This window comes from Primulina tabacum, chromosome 6 (genome assembly GCF_025594145.1).
Source record: "Primulina tabacum isolate GXHZ01 chromosome 6, ASM2559414v2, whole genome shotgun sequence".
NCBI classification, from domain to species: domain Eukaryota; kingdom Viridiplantae; phylum Streptophyta; class Magnoliopsida; order Lamiales; family Gesneriaceae; genus Primulina; species Primulina tabacum.
Genome location: NC_134555.1, coordinates 576,158 through 596,851, shown reverse-complemented (window position 1 = coordinate 596,851; position 20,694 = coordinate 576,158). Strand labels below are relative to the sequence as shown.

The 20,694-nt window shown below is 36.0% G+C and overlaps 1 protein-coding gene and 2 pseudogenes across 1 annotated transcript; all 3 read right to left on the bottom strand.

Moving 5' to 3' along the window:
• Positions 1–478: 478 nt before the first annotated feature.
• Positions 479–2,543, bottom strand: LOC142548427 (heat stress transcription factor A-6b-like; annotated as a pseudogene).
• Positions 2,544–12,515: 9,972 nt separating this feature from the next.
• On the bottom strand, positions 12,516–15,194 carry LOC142547951 (putative transcription factor bHLH041). Its single transcript, XM_075656325.1, has 7 exons — positions 14,891–15,194; positions 14,676–14,801; positions 14,410–14,530; positions 14,278–14,340; positions 13,438–14,169; positions 12,943–13,323; positions 12,516–12,724 (listed from the first exon to the last, which is right to left on the bottom strand). Exons 1-7 carry the CDS (start codon positions 15,004–15,006, stop codon positions 12,656–12,658), a joined length of 1,608 nt encoding a protein of 535 aa, XP_075512440.1. The 5' UTR covers positions 15,007–15,194; the 3' UTR covers positions 12,516–12,655.
• Positions 15,195–17,342: 2,148 nt separating this feature from the next.
• On the bottom strand, positions 17,343–19,593 carry LOC142550330 (cytokinin dehydrogenase 3-like; annotated as a pseudogene).
• Positions 19,594–20,694: the final 1,101 nt, after the last annotated feature.

Genomic DNA, 20,694 nt, shown 5'->3' with positions numbered 1-20,694 from the left:
CAAGTTTGGGGGCATGGAACTTGTTTATGTATCGTTGCAATATGTTCTTGTAATCTTTCCTTTCATACTGCACCTTCGAATAGTTTCAATTCAATATTTTCAACCAGAATGCTATGTTTCTACATAAGTAAAAAGTTTATCATTTCACCAAGCCTTGCAGAGAAAACCAAAGAAGATAAAGCACGCAGAGAAATCAGCACAGCACCGTCACAAAGAAACTCATGGACGGAGTGATGATATTGATGAGAATACCCCTATCAGTGAAGTCGAAGGTCCAAATGTGTTTGAACGAGCAAAGGAGGAAATCGAAGCCCTTATTCAGACAATCCATCCTAAAAGGGATACAAGGAATGTTGTTTCCTCACCAAAGAAAGAAGGTGGATTATCACCATCTTTAGGCAGAGGGTTGAAGAAGTTGTGCTCCCCTCGAAGTCGTAACAAGGATGAACGATTAAATCGATGCAGCACATTTTTAGAGTAGCATTCTTGGAAATTTTTGGTCATGCATGTACTATTTGTTTATTACTCCCAGTGCGATATTTCCACAGAATCGTAGTTTGTTTGGACACAAGTGATATTTACATGTACTACACATATGCTACTACCGCTACATAATGATCAGCCTTATGAACCCTTCAGACTCGACAGGTGACCTTGCCATCCTTGTTTGGAAAGAGTAAACTGGAAACCTAGGAAACTATACTTGAAGAATAGCTCAAGTTTTTTGCAGAAAGCAAGAATCACACTGCCATCCCCGCATCTTATTTATGGTACGGTCGTGCTCTTTCCATCATCAATCCTACATGTGTGGTAACAATTAACGTATCAGAAACTCCAGTGGCTTTTCTCATTTGTCCCCCTGCATCACACACTCAAGAAATGAGGAACGGTGTAAAAGGTATGATATGCTTGAGAGGGCTTCGACAAAATCATACCTTTGAATTGAACAGAATTCGGAATTAAATTTCTCTAATTCTTGAACAATATCATTTTGTTGCTTGGCCCATTCTTCTCCTTCTTCTTCCCCATAATTTACGTTGTCTTCTATTAGTTTGTCCCACATGCTGAAATTCTCAGAGCACAGGTGTAAACCTTTCGTTTGAGATAAATTTTCAACCTTACGCTGCTTTATTATAGGGCTGCGGAATTTATCGGAGGAGTGTAGCATTTGTATTTCTGATGGAATCCTCGCCATATCTGCTTCAAGTTGAAGCCTTTTATCTTCAGGGCTAAGTTCGATTAAATCATCTACGTCAATCGTTTTATGGCTTCAAATAAGCTACCTTTACATAAGCCATGAGAAGCCAGCTTCCGCTTTATCACGGTTCCTGCATCGCTCAGTTTTCTTTTCTTTATTTTCTCAAAGAAATTATGCACGAATATTGGGTTCTTCTCCAGTGATTTGATCAAGAAAAAGATCACGTGTTTTTGCTTCATTTCAATGAGGCCCAGATGATGCTCAACAGTGGACAAATATTTATGATTATTTTCTTGTTGCTGTCTCAACATCAACACTTCTGTTTCCAATACTCTTTTCTATCAGTCCCAAGTTTCTCGAGCTCTGCCTCGACTCCATGTGCTTGGTGGAATCCTCTGAATTTTGAAGGGCTCTTTGTTGGTGCATCATTTGAGAATTGTGCTTCCTTCTTTTTATGTACTAAAGCAAGTGCTTATTTCCTTGCTGAAAGGATTCATTGGCAAATTCCCATTGTCCGAATCGATCTTTCTAAATCGCTGCATTTAATTCGTCACAGAGTTCCAATAAAGCTTCACATGTACTAGAGACCATAACAATCAAGCTAAGATATATACTCTTCCCAGGGAGAGCCGTTGAACTATACAGTACCCACGTGATTAAATGCAATACAATAGTGAAAATAAGAGACGATTTCTTCCACCAAAAATCAATTAAATAAAAAATTAAAAAAGGGCATAAAACTGGGATGAAAATCTGATAAAACTAAACTGAATGGAGATGACTGGAAACAAGATACTACATGCATATTTCTACTGATGACATTGATTTAGTGAATGATCAATTCACCTTCTACTCCCAAAATAATTCCGAGTACAGTGATAACAAACACAATCAAGCAGTTAGATATGCTAGTAAAAGAATGGATATACTGTAAATCAATCAATCAAGCCATTCGATATGCTTACGTAGGTATTAAGCTGACGAACAAAGCTAGAAAAGTTATTGTGCTTAAAGTCTTTAGGGAGCAAATCAACGGAAAACTTATGAGGATCCCAAACTACAAAACTAGCCCTTGTGCAGCTCTATGATATTATGGAGTCGGTTTTGGGATCATTAACCATATCAAACGTCTTCGTTAAAAATGACGGCGGCCCGGATTCTTGGAGTTCCTCCACTGGCTTTAGCATCTCTTCCGCCCATAAGTTTCCGCTGCCACCACGATGATTAGCTTCTTCTACAAGATCCAGAAATGGCTCTGCTTTCACAGTCATCAAGACTTGGTTTTTCTCGGTGCCTCCTAAACTATTTTCATCACTAGTCACCGCAGGCTCCATTTTCTTGTGAATTTGTTCGTGGGTTCGATTGGAATACCGCTCTCTCTCTCTTGTATAAATGCTCTATCTTAACCTTAATTTGGTTTTTTTTTTTTAAAATTACTAAATTCATTGTATTAAGTAAATCAAGGACTAAGTGGTACAATAAAACCTCGGTAAAATTAATAATGTTGAGCCCATTAAATTTTTTATTAATTTAAAGAGATATTAATAATTTATTATTTTAAATTGTAGTTTTCGATACAGCAAACATTGATTTGATTATATAAAAATCATTAAGGTTCATGTGGGGCCCGTGCTCCTGATTAATCTTTAATGACCAAACAACTAGGATTTATTAATGTAAATAGCGAAAGCGATTAAAAATTTTCCTTTTGGGCCAATAGAAATTTCGACATGACCTTCCTCGTAAGTAGGACATCCCAAAAATTTTCAAACAATACAAACAACATTTATATACTCGAAATAAAGTCATAACATCAATTCACAACCCTATAGCCGCACTGGCCAGGACTAAACACATATAGAGCCGGCAAGGCTCAATCACACAACTATCAATACAAAACATCATAACAATAACAGTACAGCTACACGGGGCATCTCCCCGGTAAATGTATAACTCCATAATATAATATATATATATCTGGGAACTCTCAACCATGACTCGACGATTGGGCACCACTACCTGACGCTCCACCAGACGCGTCAAATCCTCCTGGATAACCAGCTATGGCATCAAAAACAACCACAGCATAAAAAGAAACGAGGGGTCGGGCCCCAGTATGACGAACCAATAATATTACGACAAATATAACTGACATGAAATAAAATCAAGTAAAATGCAATGAAATGCAATGCAATGCGTGTCGGTAACAACAAAATAATGGATACCAAAGCGGAGTCCAAATGAAATGCATCAGCAACAAGAATAGTGGCCACCCGTGCCAGGACTGCAGCAACGTAATATCATGCCGCCCCTCATCCATGCACGTAGCATCGAGCGTACGGGAGCGACCCGCTCAGTCCTCATGCAAGTCATCAGGAGTGCTAATCCTACCCACCCACTCCATCGATGACGCAACAACTCGATAGATCAATATCAATAGCAATCAAAGGAGTCAAGGCTCGAAATGCTATGCCACAATAGTATCAACTCAAATAAATGCGTGAATGCAATCAAGTATTCACAGAAACACATAAGGCACGCCACAACTCATTACAAAGTACTTAACGTCATTTCACATCATATAGACGTCATAATAAAACAGTTCATGCGTACCTCAACTAACTTTAATTACCACAAAATATCTTAAATCCTCAAGAAAGTTCGGTAAATGCCAACTCAGACAAATCACCTGAATATTAATTTAAATGGTCTTATCATCATATAAAAATTCCAGAACCATTTAAATTCACTAAAAATCCAATTTCAACAATTTAGGCATTTTAAATTTCTAAATTCTCAATATTCGACTAAAATACCTAAAATCAATTATTTCTATTTTATCGTCGCAAAATATCGAACTAGTTGATACTCGATTTATTCATCTCATTAATTCAAAAATCTCTTATTAAATATTTTGAAATTTGTTCAATACCTTGAATCAACTCAAAGTTTGTACCTACATCCAAAAATATAATCAATATCAATATTGATATCAAATTTAACCAAAAATGGAGCACCCTTAAACAATTTCTGGAATAATAAATTATACTTCAATATATATACCAAAACGAAGCTTATGACCCAGAGAACAAAAGCCCTCAATCAATTTCCGAACTCTGGCGACGTACGGTGAGGATTCAGCGGAGATAGGGTGGCGGGTTTTCGAGAATCTCGATTTTTCCTATCAAAAGTGGTATCAACGGAAAGCTTTCGTCGAGAGGATTCCGAAACTATGCTTACTTTCGAAAAATGAGCACCAACGGCAAAGATACGGACGATCAAAGTAACGAGAAATTTTTTTGACATAGTAGAAGAAACTTTCGGCAAATGCATACAGGAGATTCACGATTCTTCTTTTTTTATTTTATTTTACTTATTATTTAACTTACTCCACTTTGGGCTGGGCCTTGGCTTTAATTTGGGCTGGGCTCTCACATTCTCCCCTACTAATAGAAGATTTCGTCCTCGAAATCTAGTATACACAACATTTATACAAAAGTGGTTTATAAACATTTACCACTGATAGTACATAGGGAAATCAGAATACATGGAATAAGTTATTATATTTGCAAACAAATGAGGCCATTCCTGACGCATTTTAGCCTCTAATTCCCATGTAGCTTCTTCTCTCCCATGTCTACTCCATTGCACCATAACCAATGGAATCGTCTTATTCCTAAGTTGTTTTTCTTTACGATCAAGAATTTGCACTGGATGCTCAACATAGCTAAGGGAACTATCCAACTCCACCTCATCAGTCCTCAAGACATGAGAAGGATCCGGCTCGTACTTTCGTAACATAGATACATGAAACACATCATGTATCGCAGACAAACTCTGTGGTAAATCCAAACGATAAGCCAAAGTGCCAATCCTCTCAACAATCGCATATGGACCAATATAACGCGGAGCTAGCTTCCCTTTGCGCCCAAATCTCGTAGTACCACGAAACGGTGATACTTTCAAGAAAACCTGATCGCCAACCTGAAATTCTAAAGGCCTACGCCTTTTATTAGCATAGCTGGCTTGACGATCCTGTGATGCTTTCATTCTTTTTCTAATCATTTCAACCTTCTCTTTCAATTCTTGTATAAATTCTGGCATTGACATCTGTCTTTCTCCTACATCTTCCCAGCATATCGGAGATCTACATTTTCTACTGTACAAGGCTTCAAATGGTGCCATTCCGATGGTTGCTTGGAAGCTGTTATTGTAAGAGAACTCAACAAGTGACAATGATTCCTGCCAACCACCCCTGAAATCCATCACGACTGCTCGCAACATGTCCTCGAGTGTCTGAATGGTCCTCTCAGACTGACCATCTGTCTGTGGGTGATATGCAGTACTCATCGCCAACTTTGAACCCAATGCTGATTGCAAACTACCCCAAAACTTCGAAGCAAACCTGGGATCACGATCTGATACTATGGTTACAGGCACACCATGCAATCTCACCACATGATCGATGTACATTTTTGCCATTTTCTTATAAGTACAAGTACGATCATAAGAAATAAAATGGGCTGATTTAGACAATCTATCAACAATCACCCAAATCGTATCACAACCACGATTAGAACGAGGTAGGTGTGTCACAAAATCCATAGCAATGTGCTCCCAATTCCATTGTGACACTTCAAGACTATGTAACATACCACCAGGTCTCATTCTCTCAGCTTTAACCTGTTGGCACGTCAAACATCTAGCCACAAAGTCAGAAATCTCTTTCTTCATACCTTCCCACCAGTAATGGGATTTCAAGATATGATACATCTTTCTGATTTCAGGATGAACACTGTGTCGACTACAATGAGCTTCTCGAAGTATAGCTTCTTTTAAGTCTATCAAATTTGGAACCACAAGTCTACCATTATAGCGTAGACATCCATCAGAAGCAACACTGAACTTGTCTGATTGACCTGTCTGAGTCAATTCTTTCAATCTATGAACATGTGGATCAGTTCTCTGTGCTGCTTTGATTTTAGAAACAATCTGTGGTTCAACTTGTATAGATGAAACTATAAAGTAGTCGCCCTTAGACTGATAAGTCCATCCTGAAGTTCCCAAATGCTCATGAACCTTTGAAATAGTCAAAGATGCCAACATTTTAGGCTGAACCTTTCTGCTCAAAGCATCTGCAACTTGATTCATTCGCCCTGGTTGGTACTAGATCTCACAATCAAAGTCCTTAAGTAATTCCAACCATCGACGCTGTCTCATATTTAAGTCGGACTGTGTGAAAAGATACTTCAGACTCTTGTGATCAGAATAAATCACAAACTGTTCTCCGTACAGATAATGACGTCATATCTTCAATGCAAACACAATGGCAGCTAACTCCAAATCATGAACTGGATATCGAGTCTCATGTGGCTTCAACTGACGAGATGCATAGGCAATCACTCGTCCATTTTGCATCAAAACACAACCCAGTCCATTTAGGGAAGCATCTGTACAGACAACAAATCCACCTGAGCCTGAAGGCAAAGCTAACTCTGGAGATGTGGTCAACTTTTCTTTCAAAGTCCGAAAACTAGACTCACATTCTGCAGTCTATACAAAACGTCGATCTTTCTGTGTCAACTGGGTCATAGGCCTAGCTATTCTAGAAAATCCTTCAATGAAACGCATATAGTACCCAGCTAATCCCAAAAAGCTTCGAATCTCAGATACATTGGTTGGTTTAGGCCAATTGATAACAACTTCAACTTTATTAGGATCAACAGATACTCCTTGTGCAGATATAACATGGCCTAAAAATAAAACTCTGTCCAACCAAAACTCACACTTAGAAAATTTGGCATACAATTGCGCTTCTTTGAGTGTTTGGAGAACTAATTTCAAATGTTCTTCGTGTTGTTTCTTTGATCTGGAATAAATCAAGATGTCATCAATAAAGGACGATAACAAATTTATCTATGAATTCCCGGAACACACGATTCATTAAATCCATAAAAACCGCTGGAGCATTAGTCAAACCAAACGGCACGACTAGGAATTCATAGTGTCCATAACGTGTCCGAAATGCTGTCTTAGGAACATCTTCCTCTCGGACTCTAAGCTGATGGTATCCGGAACGAAGATCAATCTTGGAATACACAGAACTACCCTGCAACTGATCAAACAAGTCGTCAATACGCGGCAAAGGATACTTATTCTTCACAGTAGCCCGGTTTAACTGCCGATAATCGACTCACATTCTCATCGTTCCGTCTTTCTTCTTTACAAACAATACTGGAGCTCCCCAGGGCGACATACTGGGTCTGATATAGCCTTTCTCCAGTAAATCCTGTAGCTGTTCCTTGAGTTCTTTCAACTCTGTTGGAGCTAAACGATATGGTGCTCTAGAAATAGGATTTGTCCCTGGCATTAATTCAATGCTAAGATCTATTTCCCTTTGAGGCGGAAAGCCTGGAATCTCATCAGGAAATACATCTGGAAAATCCTTGACAACGGGAATGTCTGAAACTTTCAATCGTTCTTCCCGTGTTGCATCAAGAGCATAGATCAAAAATCCTTCATTGCTGATCGACAACAACCTGAACATTTCCATTGCAGATACTAATGGAATTCGAGACTGTGAATCATAACCATAAAAATTCCATTTGCTGCCATAATATGGTCTAAATCTGACAACTCCATGGAAACAATCCACAGTGGCTCGATAATTCGTCAACACATCCATACCCAGAATACAGTCAAAATCAGTCATGGCTAATTTGATTAGATTTGTTATCATAATATTACCCTCAAATCTAATCACACAGTTCAAAACTATCTCACGGGACATCACATATACACCGGAAGGAGTAACAACTGACACAGTATCCAACAAAGGAATAGTAGCAATCTCATGCTCATCAACAAATGCAGCAGATAAAAATGAATGAGATGCTCCTGTGTCTATCAATATGCGTGCAGGATAATCAAAAACATAACAAATACCTGCAATCACTCCTCCTGGTGCATCCTGAGCCTGGTCCTGAGTCAAAGCATGGACTTGGGCTTGCTGTGGCCCTGGAAATGGCTGCTGAATAGGACCTCTGGGAGGTGGGTAACTGGACTGCTGAAATGATGGAGTAGGAGCATATGGTCTAAAGACTGGTCCACGGGGAACTTGACCAAGCTGCTGTGGCTGGAACTGCTGTCTCCCTGCACTAGGACATACCCTGGCGTAATGTCCAACCTGACCACAATTATGACAAGTCCCCTGAACTCCTACACACTGGGAACTAAAATGTCGACCACCACATCGATCACAATGCACAGTGCTAGACGACCCAACAGAACCTCCCCCTCGTGCACTGCCTGAACTGGAAGAGCTGGATTGAGACTTCTTCTTGAATTGCTTTCCTTTTACTTTGTACCTCTGCTGTTTGGGTTGTTGGTATGACTGTATAGGCTGATATGGAGGTAAATCCACTGGCATTGACATACTACTCCCAGATCCCTTAGAAACAGATGATGGACCTGGCTGTGGGTCTCCTCTGAGCAAACTTGCTTCAATTTTCTTCGCCTTTTCCACTGCTTGAATATACGTATTAGGCGATCCAGTCATTACCAAAGTATGAACAGTCCGCTGCAACCCGTGCAGAAAACGTGATAGTTTAGCCTGATCATTCCTAGCAACATGTGGAACATATGGCAAAAGAGCAGAAAACTGTGAAGCATATTCCACCACTGATGTGTTGCCCTGCACCAACTGATTGAACTCTTCTTCTTTAGCAGCATAATATGATGGTGGTGCATATTCTTGGGTAAAGTGAGCACGAAAAGCATCCCAAGTAATAATTTCACCAGAGTCCTTCATTGCTTCCTCTGTGGCTTCCCACCAGAGTTGTGCTCGATCTTTAAGTTGGTAGATGGCAAGCTTCAATTTAATATCTTGGGAATACTCCAACAAATTAAATAGACGATTTATACTTTTCAGCCATCCTGCTGCTTTTTCTCCGCTCTCGTTGCCAAAGAATTTTGGAGGACGTAATTCTTGAAACTGAGAAATTATTAACTGCATTCCTCCAACTTTCTGTGTCAGCTGTTCCACTTCTTGCTCTATCGCTACCTGTCTAGCTCCAGGTCTTTCAGGTCGAGGAGGTTCTTCAACATTTTGAGCGACTTGTCCTCGAGGTCGACCACGTCTACCTCTAATGATATCTGCAAGTCCTCGAACATTTTGCGCCTCAGATTCTTGCGCTATTTCTTTTCCTTTTCTACCTCTTCCTCCAGGTGCCATTCTGCAAGATACGAGGATTAAATCCACAGGCAGATAACAGGTAAAAAAAAGTTATAGGCAATTTCGAAATTACAAACCATGCCTAATCAGCTAGTCGTTCTAACGCATGTAAATTCAAGCAAATCACACCAAATAATTCAAATAAGAGCAAATAGTCAAACACATGCACAATCATGTTATTTGTGTCTAGACTCAAGTGCCCTAGACTCTAATTCGAGCATATCCCAGTTATGTTCTGATACCAACTGTGGGGGCCCGTGCTCCTGATTAATCTTTAATGACCAAACAACTAGGATTTATTAATGTAAACAGCGAAAGCGATTAAAAATTTTCCTTTTGGGCCAATAGAAATTTCGACATGACCTTCCTGTAAGTAGGATATCCCAAAAATTTTCAAACAACACAAACAACATTTATATACTCGAAATAAAGTCATAACATCAATTCACAACCTTATAGCCGCACTGGCCAGGACTAAACACATATAGAGCCGGCAAGGCTCGATCACACAACTATCAATACAAAACATCATTACAATAACAGTACAGCTACACGGGGCATCTCCCCGGTAAATGTATAACTCCATAATATAGTATATATATATATCTAGGAACTCTCAACCATGACTCGACGATTGGGCACCACTACCTGACGCTCCACCAGATGCGTCAAATCCTCCTGTATAACCTGCTATGGCATCAAAAACAACCACAGCATAAAAAGAAACGAGGGGTCGGGCCCCAGTACGACGAACCAGTAATATTACGACAAATATAACTGACATGAAATAAAATCAAGTAAAATGCAATGAAATGCAATGCAATGCGTGTCGGTAACAACAAAATAATGGATACCAAAGCGGAGTCCAAATGAAACGCATCAGCAACAAGAACAGTGGCCACCCGTGCCAGGACTGCAGCAACGTAATATCATGCCGCCGCTCATCCATGCACGTAGCATCGAGGGTACGGGAGCGACCCGCTCAGTCCTCATGCAAGTCATCAGGAGTGCTAATCCTACCCACCCACTCCATCGATGACGCAACAACTCAATAGATCAATATCAATAGCAATCAAAGGAGTCAAGACTCGAAATGCTATGCCACAATAGTATCAACTCAAATAAATGCGTGAATGCAATCACGTATTCACAGAAACACATAAGGCACGCCACAACTCATTACAAAGTACTTAACGTCATTTCACATCATATAGACGTCATAATAAAACAGTTCATGCGTACCTCAACTAACTTTAATTACCACAAAATATCTTAAATCCTCAAGAAAGTCGGTAAATGCCAACTCAGACAAATCACCTGAATATTAATTTAAATGGTCTTATCATCATATAAAAATTCCAGAACCATTTAAATTAATATTCAGGTGATTTGTCTGAGTTGGCATTTACCGGACTTTCTTGAGGATTTAAGATATTTTGATTTAAATTCACTAAAAATCCAATTTCAACAATTTAGGCATTTTAAATTTCTAAATTCTCAATATTCGACTAAAATATCTAAAATCAATTATTTCTATTTTATCGTCGCAAAATATCGAACTAGTTGATACTCGATTTATTCATCTCATTAATTCAAAAATTCCTTATTAAATATTTTGAAATTTGTTCAATACCTTGAATCAACTTCAAAAGTTTGTACCTACATCCAAAAATATAATCAATATCAATATTGATATCAAATTTAACCAAAAATGGAGCACCCTTAAACAATTTCTGGAATAATAAATTATACTTCAATATATATACCAAAACGAAGCTTGTGACCCAGAGAACAAAAGCCCTCAATCAATTTCCGAACTCCGGCGACGTACGGTGACGATTTAGCGGAGATAGGGTGGCGGGTTTTCGAGAATCTCGATTTTTCCTATCAAAAGTGGTATCAACGGAAAGCTTTCGTCGAGAAGATTCCGAAACTATGCTTACTTTCGAAAAATGAGCACCGACGGCAAAGATACGGACGGTCAAAGTGACGAGAAATTTTTTTGAGAAAGAAGAAGAAACTTTCGGCAAATGCATACAGGAGATTCACGATTCTTTTTTTTTATTATTATTTTACTTATTATTTAACTTACTCCACTTTGGGCTGTGCCTTGGCTTTAATTTGGGCTGGACTCTCACAGTTCACTAGTACATATATGTTTTTAAAAAATAAATAAGTGATATTCATTGTTTTAAATTATTAAATAATATTCATTTTATTGATTATTCAAATAAAATTCACTATTTAATATGACCACAAATCAGTTGGAACCAATTATATTAGAAGAAACTATATAGCGACAATTTCTATTCATAATTGTTTTCCAATTCGATAAAGAGACGCCAAATCTTTGGAATCAAGGCATAACCAGAAAAGTTTAATCTGGTGGGAAAAATCTTATTCAAAATAAACATAAAAATACAAAAATATAACATATAATTTTAATTTTTAGGATAAAAATAAAAAATTATTAAAACTATATAATAGAATTTTTCTTAAATCGGTAATTTTTTAAAATCAGGATTGGATCAAAATAAAAAACTATTAAAAATATAATATATAATATAAAATATATAATATAATTTTTCTTAAATCCGTAATTGCCTAATTGGTGAAATCAGGATTCGAACTACATTCTACTAAATATTTCTTTTTTGATTGTTTCAAAGACACAATCAATAAGTATCTCCACCAAAAATATGAACATATTGAAAATAAACACACCAAGTGAATTTATAATCAACGACAAAATCCAGAAAACTAGTAAAAGGAATAAATATTTTTGAGGTCATACAAAGAAATAATAACAAAATAAAAGTGAGACTAGGTTTATTCGGTCCATAATTCTTTTGGGGCTCTGTTTGGAATGCATTATGAAAAGTTAGATATGAAATCTAATTACATTTAAATTTCAACAAAAAAAAAATAATCAATAATAAAATCATATTTATATTTAATTCTAAATAATTATTAATTTATAATAATGACCTAGAAAAAATATTATTTTATTCATATTATTAATAACATCAGTAATTAATTTATAGATGTTTTATTGTATATTACAAGTAGCAGATAAAAAAATCGATTACATTAATTTCCTTAAACTAGAATAAATCATGTACGTAAAATCCAACAAAATTGAGTACCAAAGTACGAAATTATTGCTAGCTAGGAGTAGTTGATGATATGATATGACGACTTTTGGATGAATTTGGTGTGATTAGTCAACGAGCCACGTCATCAAGAGCCCTCGTGACTCTTTCTTTGAGACCAGACAAGTCAGATTCATCACCCTACAAGAAGATGCATAAAAATCGACAAGAATGGTCGTAAATTCAGTATAATTTAATTAAATAATATTTTTTTTTAAAAAAAACATAGATAATTATTAATATTTTTGTTTTCAGTTAAAAAGAGTGCTTTGTAAAACGTTGATAATAACATAAAAATCGTCTTAAAATTGTAATCTTGAGCGATATTCTCTGTACAAATTAACCTCAAATATGCATACCTCAATCTTCAGTCTTAATACCACGCAGTGCACTAACGTTGATTCTACTGGTCTTGTGTTGGATTCTAAAGACTGTAACCCGACATTATTTTGCTGTTTTATAAACTCCAGGATCCGAATAACCAAATCTACCATGTTGCATTCTCCTCGTACTGTAACTCTCAAACCCAAGATTCTTGCTTCTGATGTCTGTTCCGAAGCTTGGTTGATCTCAACATTTAGCCTTTGATCTTGAGCTGAAGAAAAGCGCCACACCATGGCTTCTCCTTGGCTCAAAAGAGATGCTTCCAGTTCCTGGTTTCTTTTACTGAGTTCTGAAACTTGAGATATCAATGAGCCCAAGTACTGAGTCGTGCTGCTAAGAATTGAGGTCTTATCCTTCTGCGGGTAATTTTTTTTTTAAACATCCTTTGAAGTGTATATATACAAGGGATAAACCCAGGAATTTGAATTAGAACAGTGAAAATAATGCATAGTGTAATGTTCTAGACATACCTTTGATCCTGCAGGGAGCAATGATCTCAATACTTGAAAGACCTCATTCAACTTTTCACGTCTTTTCCTTTCTGATATCATATGGTGCAACCGAGTAGCCGGGGGACGGTTTTCTTGAGTCTGATTTTCTTGTCTTCTGCTCATACTCAAGTTTCTGAAGAACACAACAGCTCTTCTTAACGTGTTATGTTTAGGGTTCATCGAAGCCGATGGAGCCAAACTCTTTGTATATCTTTGAAATGCAGTCGGTCTATTCTTTACGGGACTAATAGATGGTAAATTTAGTGGATTTTGCTGAGAAGTAGAGGAAGAATTAGTGGAGGAAGGAGAAGATAAGACAGCAAGAATTGCCTTTTGTATTGCATCATCTTCACTCTCTATGGTAGGAAACTTCGTGTACCGAATTTGCCTCAAGGCTTGTATCGCGAGCTGATGAGGGTCATAAGATGTGTCTGGTGCCAAATTTACTGGTTTTGGTGCATTTCCAACAAATGGAAATGATGATTCTTGGATAACTGCTTGTTTTAATTTTGCGGGTTCAGCTTGCACGGCAGAAATAGAGGGAATATTGCTCAAAACTTGAGGCGAATATTCAGGGCTATCGAATGACAATGATCTTAATGATGAAGAAGAAGACGAAGGCTGGATTGGATCCGCAGGCTGAGGACGCGTTACTAATTCTCTGGAGAAGTGCATTGGGAATAAATTTTTCATTTCCATTTCCAGGTCCGCCTTTAAGGGGGGAAAAACTAGTGTTAATCTCGATCGATCATACATAAAGTGCAGCACCGTATTTCAAAACTTGGTGCAGACAAGAATTTAAAGATTTCTTTTTATTACCGTAGGTTGATGAAGCATTCCTATCTCAATCTCTCCGCTGGCACACCCCATGAAAACTGCGGTCTGTACATAATAAAATTAAAACATGAACCTAAAAAAAGGGAAAAGAAGATCAGCTGAGGAAATAATTACCTTAATCCTAGCTTCCTGATAAAATTGGAGCTGCACTTCACTTGCTGTCATCCTTTGAAGTTCCTCTATCTTAAACTCCGTGTAAGGAAGATTGTTCTTAAACGAAAACCCTGGAATCCGGCTGAAAAGAAAAAGCGCTCGTACATATTGGCTTCATCGATACATATATTTAACTTCAAAGCATTAACCAACAATTTGATGAAGAAAATGTACGTGCACAGTTTAACCATTAATTTGCACCATTAATTATCTAATCCACAGCATACCAACTATCAATATAGTTAATCGATTCCGAGTAAGCATCGAAAAGGCTTCTGGCATGGCTTCCAGTGGACGAGCTCGGTCGCTGGCTGCTTGTTTCTTGGTATATTCGATCCAAACAATATAAGCAACTGCAAAACGAAACGGGCAGGTTCAGGAGAACGTCATGAGATACAAAGTACTACTTCCTTCGAGTATAATCATGTGAATCATTTCTTACTTGGCTGGTTGAGCTAATTGAGACCATAGGCAAATGTAAGAACAACCAAAAGACTGGATCGCATGACGAAGAAAAGCGGCGCGGCGGCCTTCATCGAGGAGAAAAACGAAGTCCATTAATCATGCACATTTATGGAAGTCTGGTCTGAGCTTAACAGGATCACACCTTTAATCTTTTGATTCATCCCAAAAACTCCTACTGCTTCATGCATCAATCAACCTAGACCCTTTAAAGAAACCAAAGGATCTGTCAATGATGAGACAGTAAATTTAGAAAGGAGGGCTCATTTATATGTTGCCATGAAATACAGGCCGGAAGATCATTAAACAGATCCCTTATAAAAAGAATCCCCGAGTATTAAATATTATATATTTATCAATATTAAGAAAGGGAAGTCGGAACATGAGAAGTGTAGCAAAGAGGTAATGGAGATGTGACAACGGGGTAGAAAATTAAGCGCATAATGGTCAAAGCTCGTTCATCGTGTTGAATTGATCGGTCAAGATGGGAAGGTAAGGGGTTCTTGTGTAATTTCATTATTTTTGTGGTATTTGGATTTGGAGATGCAGGAGAGATGGCTAGCTACTTAAAAGCTAATTCCACTCGCTTTCGGGCGTGTTTGAAACTTCTAAAAAACCTGATCTTCCAATTGTTAAAAAAATTAGTAGCTTCTATTTAATTTAATCAAAATCTTAAAACTATCTGATAGCGATTTTGATTTTTTTTAAAAGTGATTACGATATTTTGATAAATAAATGAAAATATCTTAATTTGAACACTCTTATCCTCGATAATTTTGAAGATATTAAGAGATGAATATGGTAGAAGGTCTACCTACGGTCTTACACATTTATATTCGTGAGACGGATTGATCCGGTCTATAATACTTTTGAGATTAAAAAAAATATTTTTCATAAGTTCAGGTCGAATATGAGATATGTTTAATAAAATAACATGTGTGATGTTTCATAAATTTTTTTGTGATTTTTAAAAAATGAATCCTCAAGATGAATTGCTTGAATCGAGCAAATATATCAACTTCGCTTAATGTATTAATCTTCTTTGAAGTAACGACAAAATGATGATATAAGATGGCTCAATCTGTGTTCCAAATTGTAGACATGACTATATCTTCGATTCAATATAAAATAATTACTAGTCTTTTTTCATCGAGGAACTTCCATTTTTTAAGCTAAAAGAAAAATTGACTAACCTTAGCTTGTACTTGTGACCTAAGTAAAAGTGTTCACGTTCACACATATTTTTCGCAATGTCATCTAAGTATTGACTCCAACCAATAAATTAGTTTTATATATATATATATATATATATATATATATATATATATATAAATTTTTTCAGAATACAAAATTGAAGCCTATTATTTCAGAAATCAAGTTTGAACGAATTAATAAACATTATTGTTCGACAGTGTGAACCCTTATATGTATGTTAAAGTGTGCAAGTAAATTTTTTATATTATATTATATTATATTCCAAGTGGCTTTAGTTATGGCACTTAAGTTATATTTTAATTTATAAACAAAATCTATTTAGACTGAATTTTGTTGATTGAATATTTAGTTTAATTATATCAACTATCATTATTGACTAGTAGAAATTTCACTAGCTCGAGTAACATAGATCGATATGCTATATATTGAAACAGCTTTAATCTTAGGAATAATTATATTCTAATCAAGTGGAGACTATCTGGGTTAATTCCAAGAATTTGATCATTTGTCGTAATTAATTATAATAAAATAATATTTGTTTTCGATCAATAGATTTTATTTGGGCAGAGATAATTACTTCCGTCTTGGTCAAAATAATATGACACCTGCTTTGATTTTATTTTATTTTTTCTCATTATTATTTCCAAAAAAAATGCATCAACTAAGATTATTTTTCTTTATTTAAGAGACAAGGGAATGAGAATCATGCATTCATCATTATCTCCAATTCACCCGAAATTAATTTCAATAGGTCAAAAATTTATAAAAAATTATTATTTCTGACATAAATTTTTGTTTAATCCATATCCATTTTCATTAAACAAGATTTATACTTGAATTTGTTTGATGAAAGTCAGATTAAACCAAATTTGTACCATACTTTGGATTAATGCTTTTCTAAATTGTTTTAAAAGGTGGTTAGGTTATTTTTTTTTACCAATACTCATGAAAAGACAAGCAAGTGCAAGGAATCGAGGAGAATTATAGAAATATTTCATCATATTCTATACATAGTATATACTTTTTTTAAAATTAAAAAAAAATAAAAAGAAGGCGTGCAGTAGGTAAGAATATTGGATTTTATATTGTTATTTGAATAGATTGCCATTCGCACAACTTTTTGAAGTGCAAACCACTTTTTTTTATTAAACAAATTAATGCGTTGGACCAATAAAATTATATAATGACGTGCATCAATTACAACTAAATTGTGAATACTAGGCAACATTGAAAATTCTTTGGCCCGGTGACAATATCATTTTGGGATCAAACATTGTTTTCCTTTTCTGAAATATGCTCCATTTAGAGCCAAAATGCTTCACCCAATCTTCCTTGGATTTAATATAAGGAAGATATTGCTTCACCTTGATCCCAGCCTTCTCAGATAATCTCAGTATCTCATTGTTTAATTCATCGAACTTTTCGAATGTGTTTGGATTACTCGAATGGAGCAATCCAATAGTATAGAACACATCTTCATCTGGTATAACAGAAGACATTCGATCGTCCCATCTGTGTGTGTGTGTTTTTATTCAACAATTACTATACTTTAGCTCATGAGAAAAAAATAATAAAATAATAGTGAGAGATGTAAGTATGATTACTTATTTTTGTTAAGTGGGTAGAAAATGTAGAGGCCTTTGGTATCGTTGAATCTATGAATCATGTCGACTAAAATTTGAGAATTGAAATCTTGAATCCGAGACTTCGGTAGGAAGAGATTCAGCCATGGATGTGCTTGGATTGTTTCGGGGTTATCCAAATCTCCAACTCGGGTGAGGAAATCAAAAATGGGGACATCTTTGTTGAACGCAATACCAGGAATGAAGTTCAACTCTCGGAGCAATCGTTGAAATTCCTACCAACAACATAAGTGAAAATGTAGGAACAATTATAGTTTGATGTTTTAATTTTTTCCAAATTTTTTTATGTGATAAAACTTGTTTTTCATGTTGGTTAAGGCCAAAAATTATAGCTGCTCAAACTCGATTAATAAACATGAACACGGAACAACGAAAATAAAACTTTTACCTCGTCGATGGTACTTGCACTTTGATCGTCATAATACTTAACCAATTCTATGGTGTAGAGGAGACCTTTGTTCTTCAAGAACGAAGTGACGCTGTTTCGATCAGAAGTTGATGAAGAGAAAGATGGCCAACTATTGGGAGTGGTCTCACTTGCAACAATGAAACCTTCCACGTAGTTTGGGGAACTACTTGAGATGAGATGTTCTTGGTCCCTAGTAAATATGGAAAAATCGCTATACAACAATCTCACCCATTTTACCTAGGAAAATAATAACAAGAATTTATTAATAAGAAACTCGTATGTGTTTATGTCGTATCCAAATTTAAACTCAAATTCTGCAAAAATAATGTAATTGAGATGACCAGATTATTGAATAGTATAGATTTCAAGTTTGAAATTAAAAATTTCAAAAAAAGTGAAAACAAACATACACACATATATATAATAAAATTGATCAGTTTATAATTTGTAATATTATTCCTACGAATTCGCAATTATATGTCAAAGCAAATCTTATGATAATCAAAGTATATATATATATGTATGTGTGTGTACATATATGAATCATCACTCACTCTTGTCGGTGCTTTTTTAAGGATAATTCTTGCTCTTGTGATGATGCCAAATTGCCCCAGTCCTCCTAGAACTCCAAAAAATAGGTCCGAATTCTTTGTTTTGGAGCAAGTGATAAAGGTCCCAGTACCTAAATATCGAACATATCACAAAGCAACAAATATCATTCAAACAATGAATTTTTACATACACACACACACACACACACACAGAGAGAGGCATATGTGTGTGTGTATTTATATTTGCATGTATACCTGTTATGACATCAAGTTCAAGAACATTGCTAATGAGAGGACCATGTAAAAATGCTTGCCCACCAATTCCCGCATTAGAAAGTGTTCCACCCACAGTTAAGTATACATAATCAGTCCAAGATACAGGCATGAGGCCGTGCTTCAACGTCTCGTGCAAAACATCGATCCATAACTGCTCACCTCCAACATCTGCATAAAACCCTAATGAAGGATTGAAAGAAACCCTAATTCTGACTCCGATTTCACCCAAAGATTTCATATTCACAACCACTCCATTACTTGCCATGGCCTGTCCCCTAACAGAATGTCCATTGCCTCTTGCAGCAATGGTAAATGGCCTAACATTATTGATTGACGATTTAATTAGGTCGGTAATATCATTAATTCATAAAGGATAAAGAACCGCTGAAGGGTTTTGGTGAACAATATCTCCATAGTCGGTGGAAGCTAATCGAACCGCTTCAGAGTCGTTACGAATACTATTTATGGCATGGAGTGATTGTGCAGCTGTCTTGCTTAGCTTTTCCTTGGCCTCAGAAAATATCAATAGATTGCTGAGCGTGATGATCAAAAAGATTAAATTTGAAAGGATTGAGAAAGAGTGAGCCATAAATTTTTAGGAGGAGAGATGGGGAGAAAATTATGTTGGGTTAATGGACTGGTGACATACTTTGCAAAGATTTATGAGCTTAATTTGACATATACAATTATAAAGTTTGTGTGGAAAAAAGGAAGAGGATATGAATCTTCTGTTATATATATATATATATATATATATATATATATATTTAGTGCATTGAAAATCAACTTAATTGTGTGATAAATTTCGTTAAATATTGAACAAATTATGTTAATACACTTTGTTATAATCCATCTTTCCATTCCAGTAATTTCGATTAATTAAAAATATAAATGATGATTTTTTTACTTATAAATACATGGAGCGTTAATTTTTAAATAATTTTCAACAATCCGGAACAAGATTTTTCTTACTACATATATATAGATGCCATAACAAGAAAGCAAGTATATCGGCTCTAAATCAATTCCTTATTTTGCCATAAAATATGTAAATTCAATTTTCGATTTTTTGATTGGCCATTGACTGTTATTATATCTATGTGGTCATTTATGTAGTGATTCAAGAATGAAGTATTTGGGGGAAAAAAAGCATTGAAAACTGAATTAATTTTAATCAAAAAGGCCTTTTATTTTCAAGAAGAAAGCCAGCTCGTCCGTTCAAAATGACTCCAATGGACCGAACAAAGAATTTCGGTAATCGATTTAAGGTTTTGAATTGTACTATCTGTGGCCGATTTCAGTCTGCAATGGAACAGGTCGAAACCGACTTCAAAATTTACATTGGAGACAGTTTTCAAAAATTAAAATAAATATGATGAGATTATTTTGCTAACTATGAATCAAAATTTGTATTGTTTTCCACTTCTGAAATGTCTTCCATTTAGAGCTAAAATGCTTAATCAAATATCTCCTGGATTGAAGTAAGCAAGAAGATACTGCTTCACCTTTGATGCCGCATTCTCACACAGTTGCAATATTTCATTGTTTAATTCGTCAAACTTCTTTGAAGCTGGCGGTTCATTTGTATGCATGAGGCAATATTTATACTTCAACTTCGGAGGAAAAAATTGAAAATGATGATGACATGCACGCCTTACGTGCACCCCACAGAGCGAGGGACCTGCAAGCG

Excerpts from the sequence above, each read along its gene's own strand:
- LOC142547951 (XM_075656325.1), bottom strand. The coding sequence starts at position 15,006 with ATGGACTTCGTTTTTCTCCTCGATGAAGGCCGCCGCGCCGCTTTTCTT. Across the intron at positions 14,531-14,675 it reads ATTAACTATATTGATAGTTG|CCGGATTCCAGGGTTTTCGT; the intron begins GTATGCTGTGGA and ends TTTTCTTTTCAG. Across the intron at positions 12,725-12,942 it reads TATTAAGACTGAAGATTGAG|GGTGATGAATCTGACTTGTC; the intron begins GTATGCATATTT and ends ATCTTCTTGTAG.